The 19,523-nt window shown below is 47.5% G+C and overlaps 1 protein-coding gene across 1 annotated transcript in view; it reads right to left on the reverse strand.

Annotated features, from left to right (window-relative positions):
* Nucleotides 1–19,523, reverse strand: part of LOC144129846 (kelch repeat and BTB domain-containing protein 12-like) — a 25,499-nt gene continuing 5,976 nt past the window's right edge. Inside the window, exons 5-13 of the mRNA XM_077663911.1 lie at nucleotides 18,901–19,101; nucleotides 17,822–17,918; nucleotides 16,052–16,252; nucleotides 12,726–12,948; nucleotides 10,752–10,868; nucleotides 7,539–7,722; nucleotides 4,442–4,639; nucleotides 2,958–3,274; nucleotides 1–217 (exon numbers count right to left, since the gene is read on the reverse strand). Of these exons, the coding sequence (XP_077520037.1) occupies nucleotides 12–217; nucleotides 2,958–3,274; nucleotides 4,442–4,639; nucleotides 7,539–7,722; nucleotides 10,752–10,868; nucleotides 12,726–12,948; nucleotides 16,052–16,252; nucleotides 17,822–17,918; nucleotides 18,901–19,101 (1,744 nt within the window). The 3' untranslated portion in view covers nucleotides 1–11. The remainder of the gene's footprint in view (nucleotides 218–2,957; nucleotides 3,275–4,441; nucleotides 4,640–7,538; nucleotides 7,723–10,751; nucleotides 10,869–12,725; nucleotides 12,949–16,051; nucleotides 16,253–17,821; nucleotides 17,919–18,900; nucleotides 19,102–19,523) is intronic.

Raw genomic sequence — 19,523 nt, forward strand, 5'->3', positions numbered from 1 at the left:
GAATGAACGCATCAGGATGAGGATGATCGCCGGCGACTGACTGGTATGCTGGCGACATCTGGCAGCGGCAGTGCCAGAGAGCCAGTCAGGGGTCCGGGCAGCTGGCAAGCCCGGTAGAAGGACCGGTCGGTAGAGTCCGCCGTGGACGCGGTCAGGACTTCCAGCGGGGCCCACTCCATAGACGTCGAGAGGCCGCCCAGCACGTAGAGGGTTTCCTCTGAGGGCACGGAATGTTCTTTGTGTATCAGTTTAGGCTGCTTCTGAACAAAACACTTTGTTCTGGAGGTGAACGCTACTGCGTCGAAGGTGTAATACTCTTGTTCGCGTATCTTGACTGGAGCTTAAAAGTAGGTGTTCTCTGATGTTAATAGAGAGAGGGAAACAAAAAATTGGCACACAAAAGGGAAAGGCTGAATGTTGTATGTGTAGCCGTTGTTGCACTGTTTCATGCCATAGAAATTTGCCAAAGCATCAATCCTAGTAAGGTAAGTCTAGTTTAGGCTGAAAAGGACATTGTTCTCGGGCTTATTTGGACCCGGATATCTCTTGAGTCTTGCTGGTACACCTTTAAGAACAACATCATTTGCATTAGCGCGGATGGCTACGACAGCACTGCGTTTCTAGCATTGGCCTTACGTTGTAAACTTCTCGCGGATAGTGACAATAAGTCGCAAGCAGCAAACCATCTCCACAGCAAATAAAAGAGTCGCTGTTGAACAGAAACCAAAAGAATTTGAATCGTTAGGGAAGCACATACACAAGATACAGAACGAAACTTAATCCTGGGGCAGTAATTTGTAACGTTTCATTTTTGCGTTAATGTGATCACCTGCCATTGGTCGCTGCTCCTGGTGACGTGCGCCATTGAAGATGACAGAACGTCATCATTCTAGACGCGACAGCAATGCATCCATGATGCCACTTGTATTAACGCGCGGCTCGTTCATGCCGTAATGTCAGACCAGCGCCGACAAATGTTGAACAACAACGACACGTTTGACATGTCTGAAGAGCTTTATCTGAGTGAAATCTAAGGTCTGACGAAATCTCGTCTGGTCGGGTAGTAACTCACTTCAACAGAAAAAAGGCAGACGCCGACCAAATGTTTTCGTCAAAACAGACGTTTCGGCTCCTATACGGAAGCCTCGTTCACTAAATTTTCTAAATTTTACTAAATTTAAAGAACAAGGCTTCCGTATGGAAGCCTAAACGTCTGTTTTGACAAAAACATTTGGTCGGCGTCTGCCTTTTTTCTGTTGAAATGAGTAGCTTTATCTGAGCTACTTCCGTCTATGAAAGAAACTGCGCGGTGGCTCCGTGACATAATGCTGGAACACAGTGCCTGTCAAACAACCGGACTGCAAGCGGGGGCTGCAGGGTGGGTAGCAGCGGCACCCAGTCCACACCGGCCACGCCTGTGATTGCTAGTTTACTTCCCAGCTGCTGCTGAATTCGACACGCTTCACATCACGTCCAAATAAAACGAAGATGATGTGAAAACGTACGGGATGGGAGGAGTTACGCAGCTCAACTTGGCTACAGCCTTGCGCCGGCGCCACGCGATGCTTTTCTTTGCCGGCTCTAAAAGGTCAAAAGAACGCGCGGCCGGTTGAGTCCTGAAGTATATCACCTGATCCTGTCCCTCATTGTCTTTTTTGTTCAGGCGTTACGGCCGGCTAAGTCCTGAAGTATATAACCTGATCCTGTCCCTCATTGTCTTTTGTTAAGCCGTTACGCACTCACTGCTCCCTTTCCTGCTCAACAAAATGAATTCAACTCTCTTATTATGGAGGAAGAAAAACTGGCCAGAGTTCGATCTCTGAAACCTCGTTATAACAGAATAAAATAAGTATGCAGAAGCCACCATATTTTACAGTGATGCAAAATTAATTTATTTGAATATATAGCAGAAATAAAGAAATAGTCATCGTCTTTACCTACATCTATCGTCTTCATCACTATGCTGACGCCCATGAGCTGACGCCCATATGCCCCATGAGCTCAAAGCGATTAGTAACATTTGTACGTAGTCATGCTAGTACGCAGAGTGTTGAGTCTTGAATTCAACACCAGCTGTACAGTACAATAAAACCGCGAGCTGTAATTTGAGCCGATGGTTTGGGACCACCGTACGGAGGTGAAATGGGAACTGCATTCATTTATCCACTACACACAAAATCTTAGCGCACATGACACCTATTATCATAGTACGCGTTCCGTGCGTCTCACAGTCTACTTTCTACATTAGTACGTTCTCCTCTATATGCTGTTCCACGCTTTTGTACTTTTCTATTCGTTTCGATTTGTTTCCAGCTCCATATTTTTCGTTCACATCTGGCCCACCACCATTTTAAATGTAAAGCACATTAAAATAGAGTAGATGACGGCACAACACACAAATGGGCAAAACATGTGGCCCGAAAGAGGATTCCTGTACCATATTTGCCAAAAGTAAACAGGCTTTGGGGTTTGTTGCTTGTCCATGCTGCGGAACGTTAATGGCACCCTTCAAACCCTAGCATTATCAGGCATTCGGGACAAGTGCTTATAGTTCCCTTAGCGGCCACAACGTGAAACATGGCTTCGAAAATTAAAAAATAGCGCATTTACATCACCTGTGACGGAATAAAGAGGGTGGCCGAGTAGCTACGCAACTTAACGTAATATGCCGCTAGGCTTAGCGGCACTGCCTGGTTACTGTCCCGAATTCCTGGTAATGAATCTGTGTAAGGTAAAGAGAACCCGTGTCCTCACTTTACGTTTCGAGGCGTTTTAGTCTTCGGAGTGGCGTAAGGGCTCCACTATGCAACTCAGAAGTAGACCGCATTGCTTAATTACTCTTGGCGAATACGGTAAATGGGCTTGATGTTTAGAATACCATCGGGGTGTTACCATGCAAAGAGTTCTTATGCTCATGGGCAACGTTGTTCCCAAGGCAGCCATGAGTGCAATCTAACCTTCGGCACAGACGGCTGCTGCAAGGCCGTGTCTCGGCGCAGGGAGCGGGCACGACGACTTCCAGCGGCCGTCCGCCGAAGCCGAGTCCCAGAAGACCACGTCCGACCGGCTGCGGAAAGCGCGAGCCTCCGGCATCGCTGCCCCGTCATGCTGGAGGGTTCCAGTGTCCGCAGCCGCCGCTGCCTCGGCTACGGCGCCTCCTGCGGAGGCCGACGGGCACTGAGAAAGGCCTCCCAAGTGCACCAACATCCCTGATCCGGTGGACACCAGGGAGCCCAGGCAGACGGGCCATGGGAGCCGGGGGCCGCGGAACCATCTGAGTGAAGCACGTTGCGCGGTTACTGACAGGCACTGCTGATACCTTGCTCTTGACATTCTGATCCCTATTTCCCACGGCCTAATGACAAAAACCAGAAATGAGCAAAAGCAGCGAACGTTGACCTGCAGACTACCTAATGGTGAGCCGTGTATTAGCAATCCTGTAAGTGAAGAGCTTTGAATAATGCAACTAAGATTTTTTTTTCTTGCCACTGGCATGCAACAGTGGCTTGGTTTGGGCTAGTTGGTAACAGTTTTTTTTAAAAAGCGCGAAAAAAGACACGAACTACACATGCATGCGAGCAAAATGAGGCTTTTTTGACAGCAGCACTTATTCGTCAACACGAAGGAAATAGTACAACAAAAATTCCAAACCAGATACTAAACAGCTTGATTCACGCATACGCTAAGTCGCAAACAGCTTTACCACCTGTAATCAAACCACTATTAAGTGTGCGAAAAAGACGTTGTCGAGGCCGAGGGTGGACACCGCAAGGAAAAACAGGGAAAGACGAAGCTTAAGTTAAACTCATCACGAAATAGAAGAAATGTAGGTGCTTGGGCCTTTGCATCATATCTGACTTGTGTTCTTCAGCCTGCGTTTTTTCAATTTTTTCTCACTCGCCGCGGTGGCTCAGTGGTTAGGGCGCTCGACTACTGATCCGGAGTTCCGGGGTTCGAACCCGACCGTGGCGGCTGCGTTTTTATGGAGGAAAAACGCTAAGGCGCCCGTATGCTGTGCGATGTCAGTGCACGTTAAAGATCCCCATATGGTCGAAATTATTCCGGAGCCCTCCACTACGTCACCTATTTCTTCCTTTCTTCTTTCACTCCCTCCCTTATCCCTTCCCTTACGGCGCGGTTCAGGTGTCCAACGATATATGAGACAGATACTGCACCATTTCCTTTCCTCAAAAATCTATTATTATTATTATTATTATTATTATTATTATTATTATTATTATTATTATTATTATTATTATTATTATTATTATTATTATTATTATTATTATTATTAATTTTTCTCAGACAGGCCACTTCGAATTGAGCAACATGCAACCGATTAACCGTGTCTTAAGCATTGTTATTGCCGCACAGTTTAACGTGTTCTCGTGCTCTCAGGCACACGCAGCAGGGCCGACCGGCGGATGGGGAACACACCCACCTGCGGGCGCGCACGTCGTAACAGTCGACGTCACGGAGCAGCCACAGGCGGCCGTCGGTGCGCGCCACGCCGCCCGCCACGCACAGCATCCTGTCCGAGGCGGCCACAGCAGCAGCCATGCGGCCGGGCCTCAGTGGCTCGCTGATCTCGCGCCAGCGGTCAGAGCCGGGCGCCCACCACTCCACGCTGTCCAGCAGCCTGCGACGCCCAGCGGACGGTTCTGTCAATGCGAGCTTCCATCGCACTACGTTGCAGGCTGCTCAGTACGAAGTTTCCAAGGGCGTAGCGAACCCCTGACCATTAGCGGTATGGGTAACCACATCCATTACGGGCACCGGTTCGGCACTGGACCATGAGAGCACTCGGAACTAAAAGGAGGCTTTGAGTTGAAAACGCATAAGCAAGGAGAGGTGTGCGTTTCTGCTAGCAGATAGAACTGAAACTAGGTTGGTGTTCACTGCGGCAACTCAGTTGAGCTAAAGCGACTGCATAAAGAAGAATTGCTTCTCCAATCAGCCGTGGTATAATTGAACTTGTTTTCACATTGCGTGACTCACTCGTTCTGCTTTCCCAATGGAAGGTTCTGATGTAGGTTGCAAAAGCATAAGAGCGTTAAGAGACAGAAGAAAATGGGTTAGAGACCAAGTGCGAGATAATGATAACCCAGCTAAGATCAAAAAGAACACATTGTCATTGGCAGGACATATAATGCGAAAGCAAGAGAACCCACCGGTGTAACGGATGGGATTCCAAGGGAAGTAAAGCGTAGCAGGAGGTGACAAGGTCAGGTGACAAGTGAAAGATCAGATTAGGAAGTTTGTGGGGTATGTCGGCCGCAGGTGGCGTAGAACAAATTGCCCAGTATTAGCAGGTGTCTTTCTTCTTCAGTGGACGTAGTTACGCCGATGATTATTATTATGAGAAGCATAAATAGAGAACTAGAAATAAATAGCTGGTTCATGTTTTCAAGCGTCCGCAGTGTTAGCGGATTCATAAACCATCGATGTGCGCTTCGAAAGAATTTAAAACAAATGCCACCTACAATGAAAACTTTTTGTGCCGTCTGCAAAGTAGGAAACTATAAGCACAATTTTTGCACGCTAAAAAGTTAAGTCAAGCGACAGAGAAGTAGTGTCAGTCTGCTTGTGAAGAGGGGTGAGCTAAAAAGCTCTTGCAGTCACCACTACTGCACAAATTCTTGTTTTTAAAGTCGTGACTTGTGAATTTGAACGTTAGCAACTGAGCGTGTGTGTCAAGTTTACAGACATGAAAATTTTATTATGTGTCGAAACAGAGAGCAGGTAGTTTCTAATGTTGCACTTTCGGCCTTCTTAAAACAACCGCTTTATGCTGCTAGTTTTCTCGCCGTTCTTCGTTTGCAAGAAGTTAGAAGAGGATTTGATGCATTAGAAGGGCGGTATCATACTAACAGTTGTCTCCTGTTTCATACTTGTCTCACCATCATCTGTCAGAGTTGCTTACCGCAGTGTTAGCGAAAGTAGGGGCCGAGCTAACGGCAAGACAAAAACGAATATACTGAATTTCAATATTTTTTCTGTTATTCCTGTCATAAAAGACAAAAGCCCGCCTCACCGTACGCGTATGTTGTCACATGGTTGAACCGATAAAACCATACACAAAACTATTCCTCTCTGAATAGCGCCAATTAGTGATATGTGCAGAGAGGTCAAGTTATTTATTTTTTATTTGTTTGCTTGCTTGCTTCCTTGTTTTTTTTTTGCTTGCTTCCTTGGTTTTTGTTTGTTTGCTTGCTTGCTTGGTTTTTGTTTGAATGCTTCCTTGCTTGGTTTTTGTTTGTTAGCTTGCTTGCTTGGTTTTTGTTTGTTTGTTTGCTTGCTTGGTTTTTGTTTGTTTGTTTGTTTGTGTGTTTGTTTGTTTGTTTGTTTGTTTTCATAGAGGATCATTGCTTGCACTGCAGTTATATTCTTCGTGAAGAACGGAAGGAAAATACATCGGCTACAATACAATTTACCAAACGTGAAACAATTAAGTCGATACCAACACCAAGCTGTTATCTTAATGAAGACCGTTCAGCGTTTATTCAAGCATCGCTAATTCGGGATATACCCTATTTTTAGGCAGCCTCGCTGTCTGACAGCGAATGGGCCGCCATGTGCCCGCCAGTATAGGAATCAGTTTATTCCTTTATTCGTTTCTCCAAGAAAATCCTCTGAATAAAGATCTTTAACTTTATCTAGTGCACACTAAATACGTTAGCCACCGGTACTTTTCGGGAAAGCTACCTTTGCGCTTGTAAAAACGAAATCACCATCGTCAATGCCATCATCATCACTTTTTTAAGGTGATCGTTCTATCCCGGTGTTGAATAACGACAAGAAATTTGAAGTCTATGTGCTGTATGTTTTCGCTAGTATTGCTGTGATGTGGGACGGCCTTGCGAAAAGTGAATGCATCACCCATGTGCATCAATAATGAAGTTGATTCTTATGCGCTCATCAGCCTTCGGGAATTGCAATCCGCGTTCAGATAATACAGACATTTATTTGGGCGTACGCAACAAGCTTAGGGGCAGTGGCGGTAACGAATACGCATGCGCAGTACACAGCGTGTGTGACCATGTTTTGCACTGCAGGAAGCTACGGGCTGCGTTGACAACATGGAGGAGGCCCTGTTCTCATGCATCGAACCGAGAACAGCGCCGCAGCGACATTCTTCAACAAGCAGCAGCTTCGTTTCAGCGCTTACATTTTTCTGTGTGTGCATAATTTTAATTTTCTTTTATGCTAGCCTGTTCGAGAAAAAAGGAGTGACAGCTGGTAAGAAAACAGTTATTATATTTCACTTCCGCTGCGCCTCGCGTCATCCCAAGAGTACTTGACGTCACAGCAACCATGCAGCCGCTGAACCCGAGACCGAAACTGCACTGCACAAATGTTTGTGATAGGAACTCGTTACTACGTTCCAGTGAAGAATCGTATGTGGCGATTCATGTTCACTGATGTTGTACGAATCATACCAAAGCAAATAAAAAGGCAAAGACAGATCTGGTGCTTCCACCTGGTTAAAGCTGCGGTAAAAGGGCAAGAAGCGCGAGAACAGGCAGAGACTGCTTCACCTTCCGCGCTTGTCGCGCCCTCCGACGGCGAAGAGTGTCCCGTCGATGGCGGCGCACCCGTGGTATGCCCTGGGCAACTGCAAGTCCGGGAGCTGCGCCCATTGGCGCTGCCCCAGCTGGTAGCAGAGGCACGAGGCCAGTGGCCGTAGCCGGCCTCTCAGGGTGCGTCGACTGTTCAGGCCGCCTGCGCAGTGCCATCGGGGAGAATGCATCTGGCACTCGCGGCTGTTACCCACACCCTCTTTGTGTGACAGCTAAAATAAGAGAATCGATATAATCAAATTCGATATCTGAACCAGCAACAAATAATATTGTACGTAAACCCAGCAATACAAAAAAACTGCCATTTTCATTATTTTTTCTAGGCAAAGGAACAGCAAGCATCAACAAAAAAAGAACATGAGGGGTCGGAAGTAATTTTCTTCTTAGATCCTGTTCCCGAAATTTTTATCCAGTCCACCTCAACCAGGTGCAATTATCAACAAATCAATCGGCAAGGGTCAAGTGCACAAAATCAATAAATCAATCAATCCGTGCACGTCCATTTGAAACTTCTCAAACGTCAAAGGCCGCATTTCGTGGAGATTTTTTATTGATCCGTTCCTTTCGATCTTTATCTATGGTGCATTCGCGGCTTATAACGCAAGAAAGCAAGCCACGTCCTTCCCTGCACATGGCATGAACGTAGTCCTGACGAAAATAAAAGCAGGAAGCTCTGCAATACACCATGGCCCAGAAAACGCCAAGCTAGATCCCCCCCTTACCGAAGATGAGGTATATGTGGTGGCTCGTGCAGCAACCAAGAGGACTACGCTGGACTATCACAAGATTGACAACCAATCAGACACTCTCTGGGATCTGTCCCGATCAAACAATTGACCACCTAGATGAACGAGCTGTAGGAAGCTGGAACGGCGCCTCAAGAGTGGAAACACGCAGAGATCGTAGGCATCCTCAAGATTGGGAAGAAACAGGACCTCGAGAATCTGCGACCGATATCACTAACATCATGCCTCGGCAAGCTCTACGAGCGAGTGCTGCTCACCAGACTCGAGAGCTCTCTCGAAGGCGATGACCTGCTATCTAAGACGATGTTCCACTTCCGCCCCTATCTACGGATTGAAGACGGCCTCCTTCTCCTCAAAGAGGAAGTCTTAACGATAACACCATTGTACGGGAAAACATTGCCGTGGCTTTTAATCCAAAGGGGGCTTTTGACAACTTGAGTCACGACGCAGTGCTCTAGGGACCCATGACTATGACTGCGGTCAGAATATCCATGACTATGTCAAGACCATTCTGAAGCGCACAACAGCCACAAATGGCATAGGTGACATGAGGTCCGACATCCCCAAGACGCCAAATAAGAGCACACCTCAGGGCGCGGCGATCGCCCCGATACTCATTATATCACCATGTCCAGACTTTCGTAACGGCTTCATAGAATCTCAGGCACTCTACACGCCGTGTATGCTGACGGCATCACAGTGTGGGCCAGTGAGGATTCGCAGGGGGGGCAAGGATAATAAGCACCAGGAAGCGGCGGATGCATAAACCAGTACGCCAATGAGTGTGATCTTGCCTGCTGACTTAATCAGAATGAACGCCAAAAGATAAGACAAATCCTTTAAGCTGGAGTTCACGCTTGACGGGCAAACCATTCCATAAGTCCGGACCTTATGAATACTGGGCATGTGGCTACAGTCTAACCACATAGTTAACCACGCGCTCAGACTCCTGCCCAGGGCTACGTCTCAGGTGATTCACATAATCACCTCAGCACCAAACAACAGAAGAAGTTCTATAGAAAAAAAAATACGGTGAGACTTCTACGAGGTCTGGTCGTCTGCAGGGCCACGTACAGTCTGCCGTATCAGAACCTAAATCAGAAACCAAGCAGGTAGAGGCCCTACTTCGCAAAGCCTATAAAGTGGCCCTGAGCACCCTCGCCCACAAGCGCACCTACACGAGAAACCTGGCGGACCTCAGCTTAGCCAACAGTACCTAGAACGTAACGAAGCGAAACTGAGCTTCCAAGTTGAAAGGCTTCTACTAACGAAGACCAGCAGCTCACTACTGAAGATAATCGGCTACCGAGATTACCTCAAGAACAATAAAGAGGTCGTAAATGTCCCGGCAGAAATTAGGACTTCCTACACGGTCTATCATATTTCACGGCACATGCAGACGCAACTATACAGATGCAGGTGAGAACCTACAGCCAAGAGTCCCGAAAAGCAATTAGATCGGACGTGGTCTAAGCGAACTCTGCTTGCTATGCTGACAGATCAGAGGCTGTTGCTACGACAATGGACTCTGCACATAGAGAAATCGACAGCGTCACATCAGAGACTGCAAACCTACCGAGGCCAAAGAGGTCGCTGTGGCTTTAGCGGTAGCCTTCGGCAGCGTGTAGGGAGAGTCTGACCATAATCGCCGACTCGCAGCAAGCCTTCAGGAATCACCTCATGGGAAGTCTAGGTAAGACGGCCATGCGACTCATTCATCGACATGGGGGTGCAAGCTTCCAAAATAGGACACGTGGGGCTCTTTGGGAACCACGCGGCTGACGCCATCGCTCAAGGCCACACTTACCGAGCGGCGGCTAAAGCATGGCTGCCGGAGCCTGTACCCCAACGAGACGGCATAATACTTGATCACATAAGGAGCATTGCGAGACGATACCCGCCGCCGCACCCAAAGCTTAACAAAGAGGAGACGGCACGCTATCGCCAGCTTAAGACAAGCACCTTTCCGTAACTATTCATACTGAGCAAAATTTATCCCACTGCGTGTGAGGATAGATGCCCATATTGCCGGGATAAGGCTAGACTATTCTGCACTACGTGGGCCTGCCAATGTAACCCGGCATTGCGTTCGCACAGAAATTTCACATTAGAGCAGTGAGAGGCGACCTAGACCAGCACGGTCCTGGTGGACCATCTGTGATGCCTGCTTTCTTTTCAGAATATATAACAGATGTGATTGTCTACCTTAATTTTATCGCTTCATTCATCTATGAAAAAAATTCGTTACAGTTTCCTGATAACATTAGCATGTTGTGCAATTTCACATCGTTATGTGTACCTGTGTAGCTTTTAGGTGCCTTTCTGCAATATTCCCGGATGGAACTGGCAACGTATGTAAATAAGAAGTCATATGAAGTAGCCTGTCTCTCTGACTACGCGCGCGTGAATCAACGCCAGCGCTCACCGATAACGTAGACGTTGTCGCCTACGATGGCGCCTGCATGGTGATGGCGCGGTTCAGGCAACATGGCGACTCGGTGCCACCGGTCGTCCGTCTCTTCGTAGGCCAGAACGGCACAGCCTGAAACGAAGACAGGCTGCAGAGTATAACGAGTGGGCCTTAGCTCGGAAATAAGTGGTCGGCTAAGAAAACCGGTTGCCCAGTGTTGTACCTCTGAAGCAGATATTTGATTTTTTTTTCCTACAAATTCAGCATAGCCCTAAAACAACCACACCCCCTCCTCCCCGATTTTTTCTTATCCTTGATTTTTCCACAAAACGAATGTCAAGATAAGCTGTAAGAACTCCGCATGAACGGCACTACCGCCAGAGCTTTTGCGGTAATACTAACTTGTACAGTTTCACAGCGAAAGCTTTTATGATACTACTTCCGCCGACGTTCACGCGTAGCTCCTTTCCGCGATCAGGTGACCATCCCATGCACACAGTCCATGCCTCGCGCCTCATACAGCCTTTGTTGTCACCGGAGTTGAGCGCGTTGTCCTAATCCGCCACCAAACACTTCGAAAACAATTAAAAGAAAAGAGCAGGAGCATTCGTCCCGTGGGTAGACACCTAAAGCGTACCGAAAGGATAGAGGATTAGACAGGAAGGGAAGAGAATAAATTAAAACAACATACAGACAACGTTTACGCTCGCTCTTGTTGAGTTTCGCGCCTTACGCAGCATAGCATTCGTGCAGCAATTCTTTTTTCTCTTAAGCGATTATCATGATTATCCCTACACATCTTGATGCACCGCAGGCAAGTATAGTTTCTGCAATACGTTTTTCAATTATGATATTATATTTGTATTATACCTCACATTTTAATGATAAGCTTCCCGATAAATTATATTTCAGGCCGGCAGGTTTATTTTTCTGTTTGATACATAAAGTGGAGTATGCCTCTCAGATCTTTAACACTACGAGCGCGTTTTTGTTCATTTATTTTTGCTTCCTTCGCACTCAAATTTTCTCATCAAGGTAAAGAAAAAATCAAAATACGCCTTAATATAACAGCCTTTCTTTACCCATTCAAGCATCCTATCCTTGCCCTCAATAAACTGTTTTGCTGAAAAGCCCGAAGTCTATTACCCCAACTGCAAACCTGTTGCCGAATGACGGACGAATACGTAAGCTACCCTTAGTGCCACTCCGGCGACCATGGTGCTGCCATCTTGAATCGATTACACCGATCAATCGACGATCATGAGAAACAGTCTTTTATAATTTAACTGCAGTGTTTTTCACGTGCGCCCACATTTTGATCTTGAAGAATATCGCAGTACGCACTCCTGGACAAATTTTCATGAAATACAGGCTCCCGAATATGGATTTAAGCTGAGCGCTTAAGGTCCTTATGTGCTGTGAAAGCGAAAACATTCTCCAACATAAAGGCTTTTACACTCCCATAAATGCCTTTGATCTAAAAGCATTTGACATAAAGGTTTTATCGCAAAAGGCCTTCAACCTAAAGGCGTTTACCCTGAAGGCTTTCACCGTTAAGGACTTTTCCATACAGGTTTTCAGCCTAATGATCTTTATCGTTGCCATTGTTATTAATGACTCTAAAGATTATTTAGTGACGTCCTTTATCATTCCAAAACTATGACTATCTCTACCTACCACTGTCTCGCCCAATGTCTTTACATCAATGCCTATGATCACCCATTACTGTCTTATGGTCTACTGCTGACGTCATGCGAGACCATGGTGACGTCGTTGGGGTTTTCGGACCGCTGCTGCTGGACAACAACGCCGGGTTTCGCTGCAGATGAGCCGTACAGTGCTTTCCCATTAATATTTTCGCTGGTGCAGGCAAACTTAACGAATAAAAACTGTAGCCTTTCACGTCGTCGAGCCATAAAATGCATTGCAGGAAAGACCTAGCACATTCTAGGATGGCGGGTAGGAATTTATCGTGTTTCCGGCGCCTACCAGTGAGGACCTGGTGGGGCAGGTGCGGGTCGATGCCGCCCACCAGGAGCACTCCGGGACTGCCTCGCCGAATGCGCGAGTCCTCGGGCAGCACCTTGGCGGCGTACTCGTCCCACTCGACGACCCGGGTGCGCTCGTTCAGTGCGCGGCTGTGGAGCATCTCGTGGAGTAGGGGGTCGCCCAGCCACTGCTCCGCCGCCTCCTCACCGTCCGCCGTCGGGATCTGCGCACCAGGAAGCGTAGCAGTCACATCTCCCTTGTCCGCTTCTGGCTAGGCTTCGCAAGTGGCGTCAGTTCGAATGAATCCTCGTCAAACGTTAAAAGATCCCGAAAGATCCTTCGTCCCTGACTGACCAACAGTTGCCCAAATTTTTATTTTCTATTGAGCCTCATCGAAAAACGCGAAAAATCGCCGTGTCTCCAGTCGGAAGTGCAGTGAAATTACACACTGAAATCAGGAGCTTCCGGGTAATTTACATTCCAGGATTTCAAAGGCATTGACTTACCTTCTGTCCCGTTGCTCAACAACGCCGTATTACTACTTTTATGCATCTCCATTCCGACCACTGCACGCGAATAAGTGTTCGAGAAATAAATGTTCACCAGATTTGGCGAATAATAATTGGTTTTTTTGGGGGAAAGGAAATGGCGCAGTATCTGTCTCATATATCGTTGGACACCTGAACCGCGCCGTATGGGAAGGGATAAAGGAGGGAGTGAAAGAAGAGAGGAAGAATGAGGTCCCGTAGTGGAGGGCTCCGGAATAATTTCGACCACCTGGGGATCTTTAACGTGCACTGACATCGCACAGCACACGGGCGCCTTAGCGTTTTTATTTGGCAAAAAGTTTTATTTTTGGGCACTAATTCGGCAAAGTGGAAGGGGCTAGGTTGGTGCAATGACTTTTTCCGCATAGAGATAACCAATTATGAGGAAGCACCGAGAGAGAGACAGTTTCTGCGCGGGCGCAGTTGCTCTCGGACACTAGAGCAGCAGGTACGTGGTTCTGATTTACGTTATGCCCCACTAGCGTGGCACCAATCGTAGTAGGAACTCTGCAGTAGATAAACAGAAAATGCACTAGTGTACGTTGTTGCTAGAACACGAGGTTTGTTGAAATAATTGGTACCAGGATGCTTGAAACGTCCAGCCAACCTACACGGCCACTACCTCGGAGCTCATGAACACTCTAAAACGCGAACGCGACCTTTCAGGCTTAGTATAAGCTATCCGAAGCTCAAGAAGTCTTCAGTTTCGCCTTTAAGAGTAGAACGTAGAAGGCGATAGTGTTATCGGACCGTCCCTTCTAATCATCAGTCGCTATCTGCAGTCGCGCGGGGTGCACGTCGCTTTCTCCGCAGAAGAACGGGACAACAGCGCCCCTCGAAGGACTCCGCGAAGGATGGAAACTTCCCGCCGGACAGACGAACCTAATGTCGAAGTAGTAACGCATAAACACGTGGCGACACCCGCGGCGAGTTTATACCTCTCTCTTTCTACGATTAGCGATGCCCGAATCACACCTTACATTTCTGTACATAGGCAAGCATCATATATAGACACGCGTCAAACCGTTCAAGTGCAATGACCATTGTCATCGGGGTACTGCCTGAGAGTACAGCGAAGGCGTGTTAATTTAGCAAGCTCGTTAACTAAAATTTAGTAGTCAAATTCTTAAACCTTTATTCTTAGCCTCTTTAATTAATGAAAGGCGTGCAGCCTACGCTAAGCAATATCCACATCAATCTCTTTAGAACTTCCGAAACGCAGTTACCCTCGGCGCTGTGGCTGAGAAAATTATGGCGATATCACGCCAAAATACATGCGCTTTCGAGAAGCTTGCAGGCAAAGCAACCTCTCCAGTCCACGGAACTCATCGAAATAGCCAGAATGTGTTGGGCCGCAGAGCCAAGTAACAGTTTTCGAAATTCTAAAAACTAGCATAGATATTACTTACGGTGGGCTACACGCCTGTCATAATTAAGGAGCCTAACAATAATAGTTAACAATTTAACTACTGAATATTAGTTAACCAGCCTTGCTAATTAGCACGTCTTAGCTGTTCTCTGGTGCATTACCCCGATGACAGTACTATGCTTAAAAAAGCGCTGTTCTAATTCAAGAAGCCTATTTCCAACAACTGCAGAAAGTCTTAGGTGAAACAACCTCTATATACGGGAAGCAAGAGTGTGATCGCACTAGGGTGTTTGAATTACCCGCGCGAGATCATATGGTTGTGACATCGCAACCCTGTCAATTAGGCTTTTTTTTTTTTTTCGTCACGCCGACGGCAACACAAACATCGGTTTTTCTTGGACACAGGGCCTTTGAAGCTGTCGCGTTAAAAAGACCAAGCAACTGCACAAACAACTATGACATGCGGTTCGTTTCATGAGTAAACGAAAGCATATAATCCGTCTTCTTGAGCTGTGGGAAGCAGTAAATTGGTAAGACGGCCAGATGCCTAACCGCCATTTCCGTGAAAACCTGAACAATGTGCAAAATGCTATCAAAGCATACTTGATAACCTCTTGCAGAATCTTTCGAGACTGCAAGCTAGATTCTGGGCAGTGCGGCGTCAACTAAACCATTTCAGTGAAATGCAGCGAAGACACGACTGTTAATGCTTTATTGATAGTTTTATCGCAGAAAAAAGTAACATTATAATTCTTTCCAGTAAAAGAGAGGGCCTTAACTCCTATTAAGTTTTTGGAGATTTTTAGGCCGTGTCTATTTTTAATTCGCGTATTATGTTGTGTTCTGACTTTATGCTCTACGTTCAGATTTAGGTAGCACTGTTCGCGGCATGAAACTGCAGTTGTGTTCAGTGCTAGTGCGTATGTCTCCTGTTGCAACATCACGTGTGTTTTCGAAGTGCGCGCACCTTTTATCGCCTTATCTGGCGATCCTTCAGAGCTTCGGACTATCATTACTAACACGTGCTCCATCATTTCTCCCTCCAACTCGGCTACTTATAAATACGCTCTGCACCTGTGAATAAATGTTCATTTTTGGTTCTACTTACTATGCTGCTGCTTCATTGGTCGGGCGTCACTGCGAGCACGCCATGGCTATGCTACATCTCTTAAGAACCCCGACTCTTAAGAACCCCGCCAAGCTACCCAGAACCTTGATCTCTTGGTTATACGTAGATGCCAGCACTCATCGGCAGGTGCCGCCACCGACAACCGCTGTAACGGAGAGAGGTTCTTGCTACTTGATCGCATCCCTATTGCTCTCTGCGCATGCGCAGCGTTGCTATAGCGACGGAGACCCGGATTAGGAGCGTTGTCGTTTTCCCACGGGGGTCTTCCAATGGCACTCACCTCCATGGCGCGTGGAGGCGCTCCGTCGCCGGCAGGCGGCGACACAGACGAGGCGTCCTCTTCTTCGTTGGCCGTGTACGCAGATGGAGAGTTTGCCCGCTGCTTTCCCGCCCGACGCCGCACCGACGCCCTGGGCGGCGACATCGATGATGCCCGGCTGCTGCTTGCTACAGTGGTAGCGTCGCCCATGCCCATTTCGGGCTGCGTTAGCGTGCGAAACAAAAGAGGCGACACTCAGGCTCCGCCTTAGGGCTATGACGCGATAGCGTAATGGGTTAATTTGCAGAATGTCATTCTCTTCTTCACATTCATAGATCTCAGGCAGTCCTCATACCCCTCCTTGTGCAGTGGTGCAGTGGTTAAGCGATGCGCCACTGCCATGCGATGGCAGGTGCTGCTACCGTTGGGGCTTGTGCGACCCAGGTTGATCATCCCGAGCGACGAATCTTTAACTGCGAAGTGCCACAGTCTCTCACAGTTTCTCACAGTCTCTCACAGTGCCACAGTTTCTCACTAACCGGTGGCCAGGTTCAGACTACGCAGCAAGGCCACGTGACCTAGGTGTCCCACCTGCCTCCTTGCTTGATGGTACCGTATGTTTTCCAGAACTTCTAAATAATCTGACCTTTTCATGCGCACTGATCACTGGAAGCGTTCTTGCTGTGGGCTTACCTTCCCCTGCAATGGCGCTTATAGTAGTATACAAGGCAGTACTTAGAGAATGAACATGCGTTGAAAAGACGCTTTCCAATTTACTGGAATTTTTGTCTATCGCATTTTGCTCACAGATTCCTTCTCATTAGAAAAGGGGGCCCCTACTGCACAGATCCTGGATAGCCACGGGTGAATATTCAACACTTTCACCGAGGGAATCGAATAACCTCCAAATGGATTCAGGGGCAGAATGCAACACAGGAGGTTCAAAGGCATCTGGTATTTATGACAAACCTATTATGATACCTTCTGGATATTTCGTCCGGCGCGATATCAAGGCTGGACAACAGTAAAAACCATAGCACGTTACCAACCATCCTAACTCTGATCGCGCCCGTCGCACATTAAAGCTGATGGTAGGGCTAGTTTGTTGTGCACAGTTGTGAGAGTAGACGGCAATGAAAGTAAGAACAGCATGCAGTTCACGTGTGCACAGGTCACTCGTTCACACAGGTCACTGGCCGGACTTAAAGCTTAGAGCAAAGCTTTGAATCTTTCCCTGCCTCGCAAGAAATGCATAGGTCCAGAGCCACGCAAGTTTAAGTGACCCATTCATTTTCACTCTTTTTTGCACACACCCGAGCCTAGTGAGTGTCGAAAAACAGTGGAGCAACTGAACTGTAGAGTTGGTTCCGTTAACTCTAGTTTGCTGCTTATAGTGTCTCTTCTGCGCATATAGATCGGTACAACAGCGAAAATATGCGATGTCAGTGCACGTTAAAAAACTGCAGTCGGTTGAAATTTACCCGACGCCCTTCACTACGGCATCCATCACAGTCCACGGGCAGGTTCAAAACGTAAACCCTACATAAGATAACATAGCATAAAATAAAACAACATACCATAACATAAGATAGCACATCATAGTATAACTTAACATATAACAAAAACGTAGCACACTCATTATGTGCTTGATCGCTCTGCCGGCTTCCCATCCGTTTCTTCCGTTTTGTTCCGAACATGTAAGTAATGAAACCTCGACCAGCGAATTGAACAAAGAGTGAATCGACTTAGTTAATTATTTAAAGACAAATGTCCCCCTCCCCCCATACTCACAGCCTGTTCCGGCTTTTCTTTCAGCAGAAAGCGGCGCTGTGGATGTGTGTACTGCTTGAACTTGCTTTCTTGGCCGACCTGCTTCGCTGATATGTAGCTGCGGAAGATGAGTGCAAGAGAGCAGGTTGCCACGACGCATCCGAAGAATCTAAACACTGAGGTAATCCTTTGATATAAACGCAAGCGGACGCTGCGTCCACGCGTTGAGCCATCGGTAGGGAGTGCGTAACAAACACTGACTTTTTTTTGTCTACCTTTGAATAGCTGTTACCGTAGTTTTCGAACCATAATGCAAAGGTGTTGATCACCTAAATATTCACTACAGTAAGAAAGTAGACTCGTGGACCTGAAGCCCCGTACGTCTGCACCAACGCGCCCTCTTTCGCAGCTATTTGCGACGATTCTCAATAGTCGCCACTGAGCTGTTTTTTTTCTTAACAAGTTTATCCAAACTATTATTTTGTTCCTCACGGCATGTACGTGCTTCCTAGCGAAGTGCCGCCGCTGCTACGAACCGTCTTTGACCAAAACTAGCCAGGATGCATGGTTTGCTTCTTATTCGTATTGTGGAGTCCTTACGGCTTCTAAAAATAAAAAGGCCTTAAAGGTGAGGACAAGAGTTCTCCTTCCCTTAACAATTTAACGCTTGAGGGTAGGGAGGGGGCATAACTGCTTCACGATGCGACTGAAAAGCAGATCATGCAACCAGATAACTTCTTGCGAGGACGTTAACAACGTGCCCCCGATCAAACCTTGCGATTGTACTAAAATAGGTACTGAAATTACGCTGCAACATTGATTCGTCGAAAATGCCAGGCACAGCGCATTATCAACGCCGACTTTGCAGTTAATTGAGCGGTTCGCGCCTTCCCGGTGGCTACCGCTCTGCATTGTGCAGTTGGTTCGTTCAGAAAGCGACAGGAATTCCGCTGCTGGTGCCGCCCATTGATATAATCAATATTTAACGCCAAAACTGACCGTAGGTGGGAAGCCTTGACAAAATCTCACTCGTCAGATCACTAGTAAACTGCCACAGTGTCGCACTCTGCAAGAAGGGAAGCGGGAGGCAGCCGGCTCACCAGACGGCGTTGTTGAGCATCTCCCGCACTTCCGGTTTGGCGGTCACTTCCGGCAGCAGCGGCGGGTGGAAGCAGGCCACGGCTTCCTCCATGGGCATGCCGGAGAAGCGGATGCACCTGAGCAGCTCGACGACGTGCTGTTCGCGCATCGGCCACTTGGCGCCCAGCCACTTCAGCGCCACCTCAAACAGTTCTGTCTCGCTGCGCAATGCAAGAGAAGCGGTGCGGAGGGCCCCGAATGTCAAATTAGTTCAGTCTGAATATAACAATACCCGTTATCCAGGATAAGCCTGCTGAACAAAAACCGCCTATTTCCATGACAGCCCTGACACATCTTAAAGTAACTTAATCTAATCTCGCCTCCAAACGTGACAGAAATTCACTTTGTTACCTTAACAGAAACCCGCCGCAGTGACTCAGTGGTTAGGGCGCTCGACTACTGATCCGGAGTTCCCTGGTTCGAACCCGACCGCGGCGGCTGCGTTTTTATGGAGGAAAAACGCTAAGGCACCCGTGCGCTGTGCGATGTCAGTGCATGTTCAAGAACCCTAGGTGGTCGAAATTATTCCGGAGCCCTCCACTACGGCACCTCTTCTTCCTTTCTTCTTTCACTCCCTCCTTTA

The sequence above is a fragment of the Amblyomma americanum genome, chromosome 4, assembly GCF_052857255.1.
Source record: "Amblyomma americanum isolate KBUSLIRL-KWMA chromosome 4, ASM5285725v1, whole genome shotgun sequence".
NCBI lineage: Eukaryota > Metazoa > Arthropoda > Arachnida > Ixodida > Ixodidae > Amblyomma > Amblyomma americanum.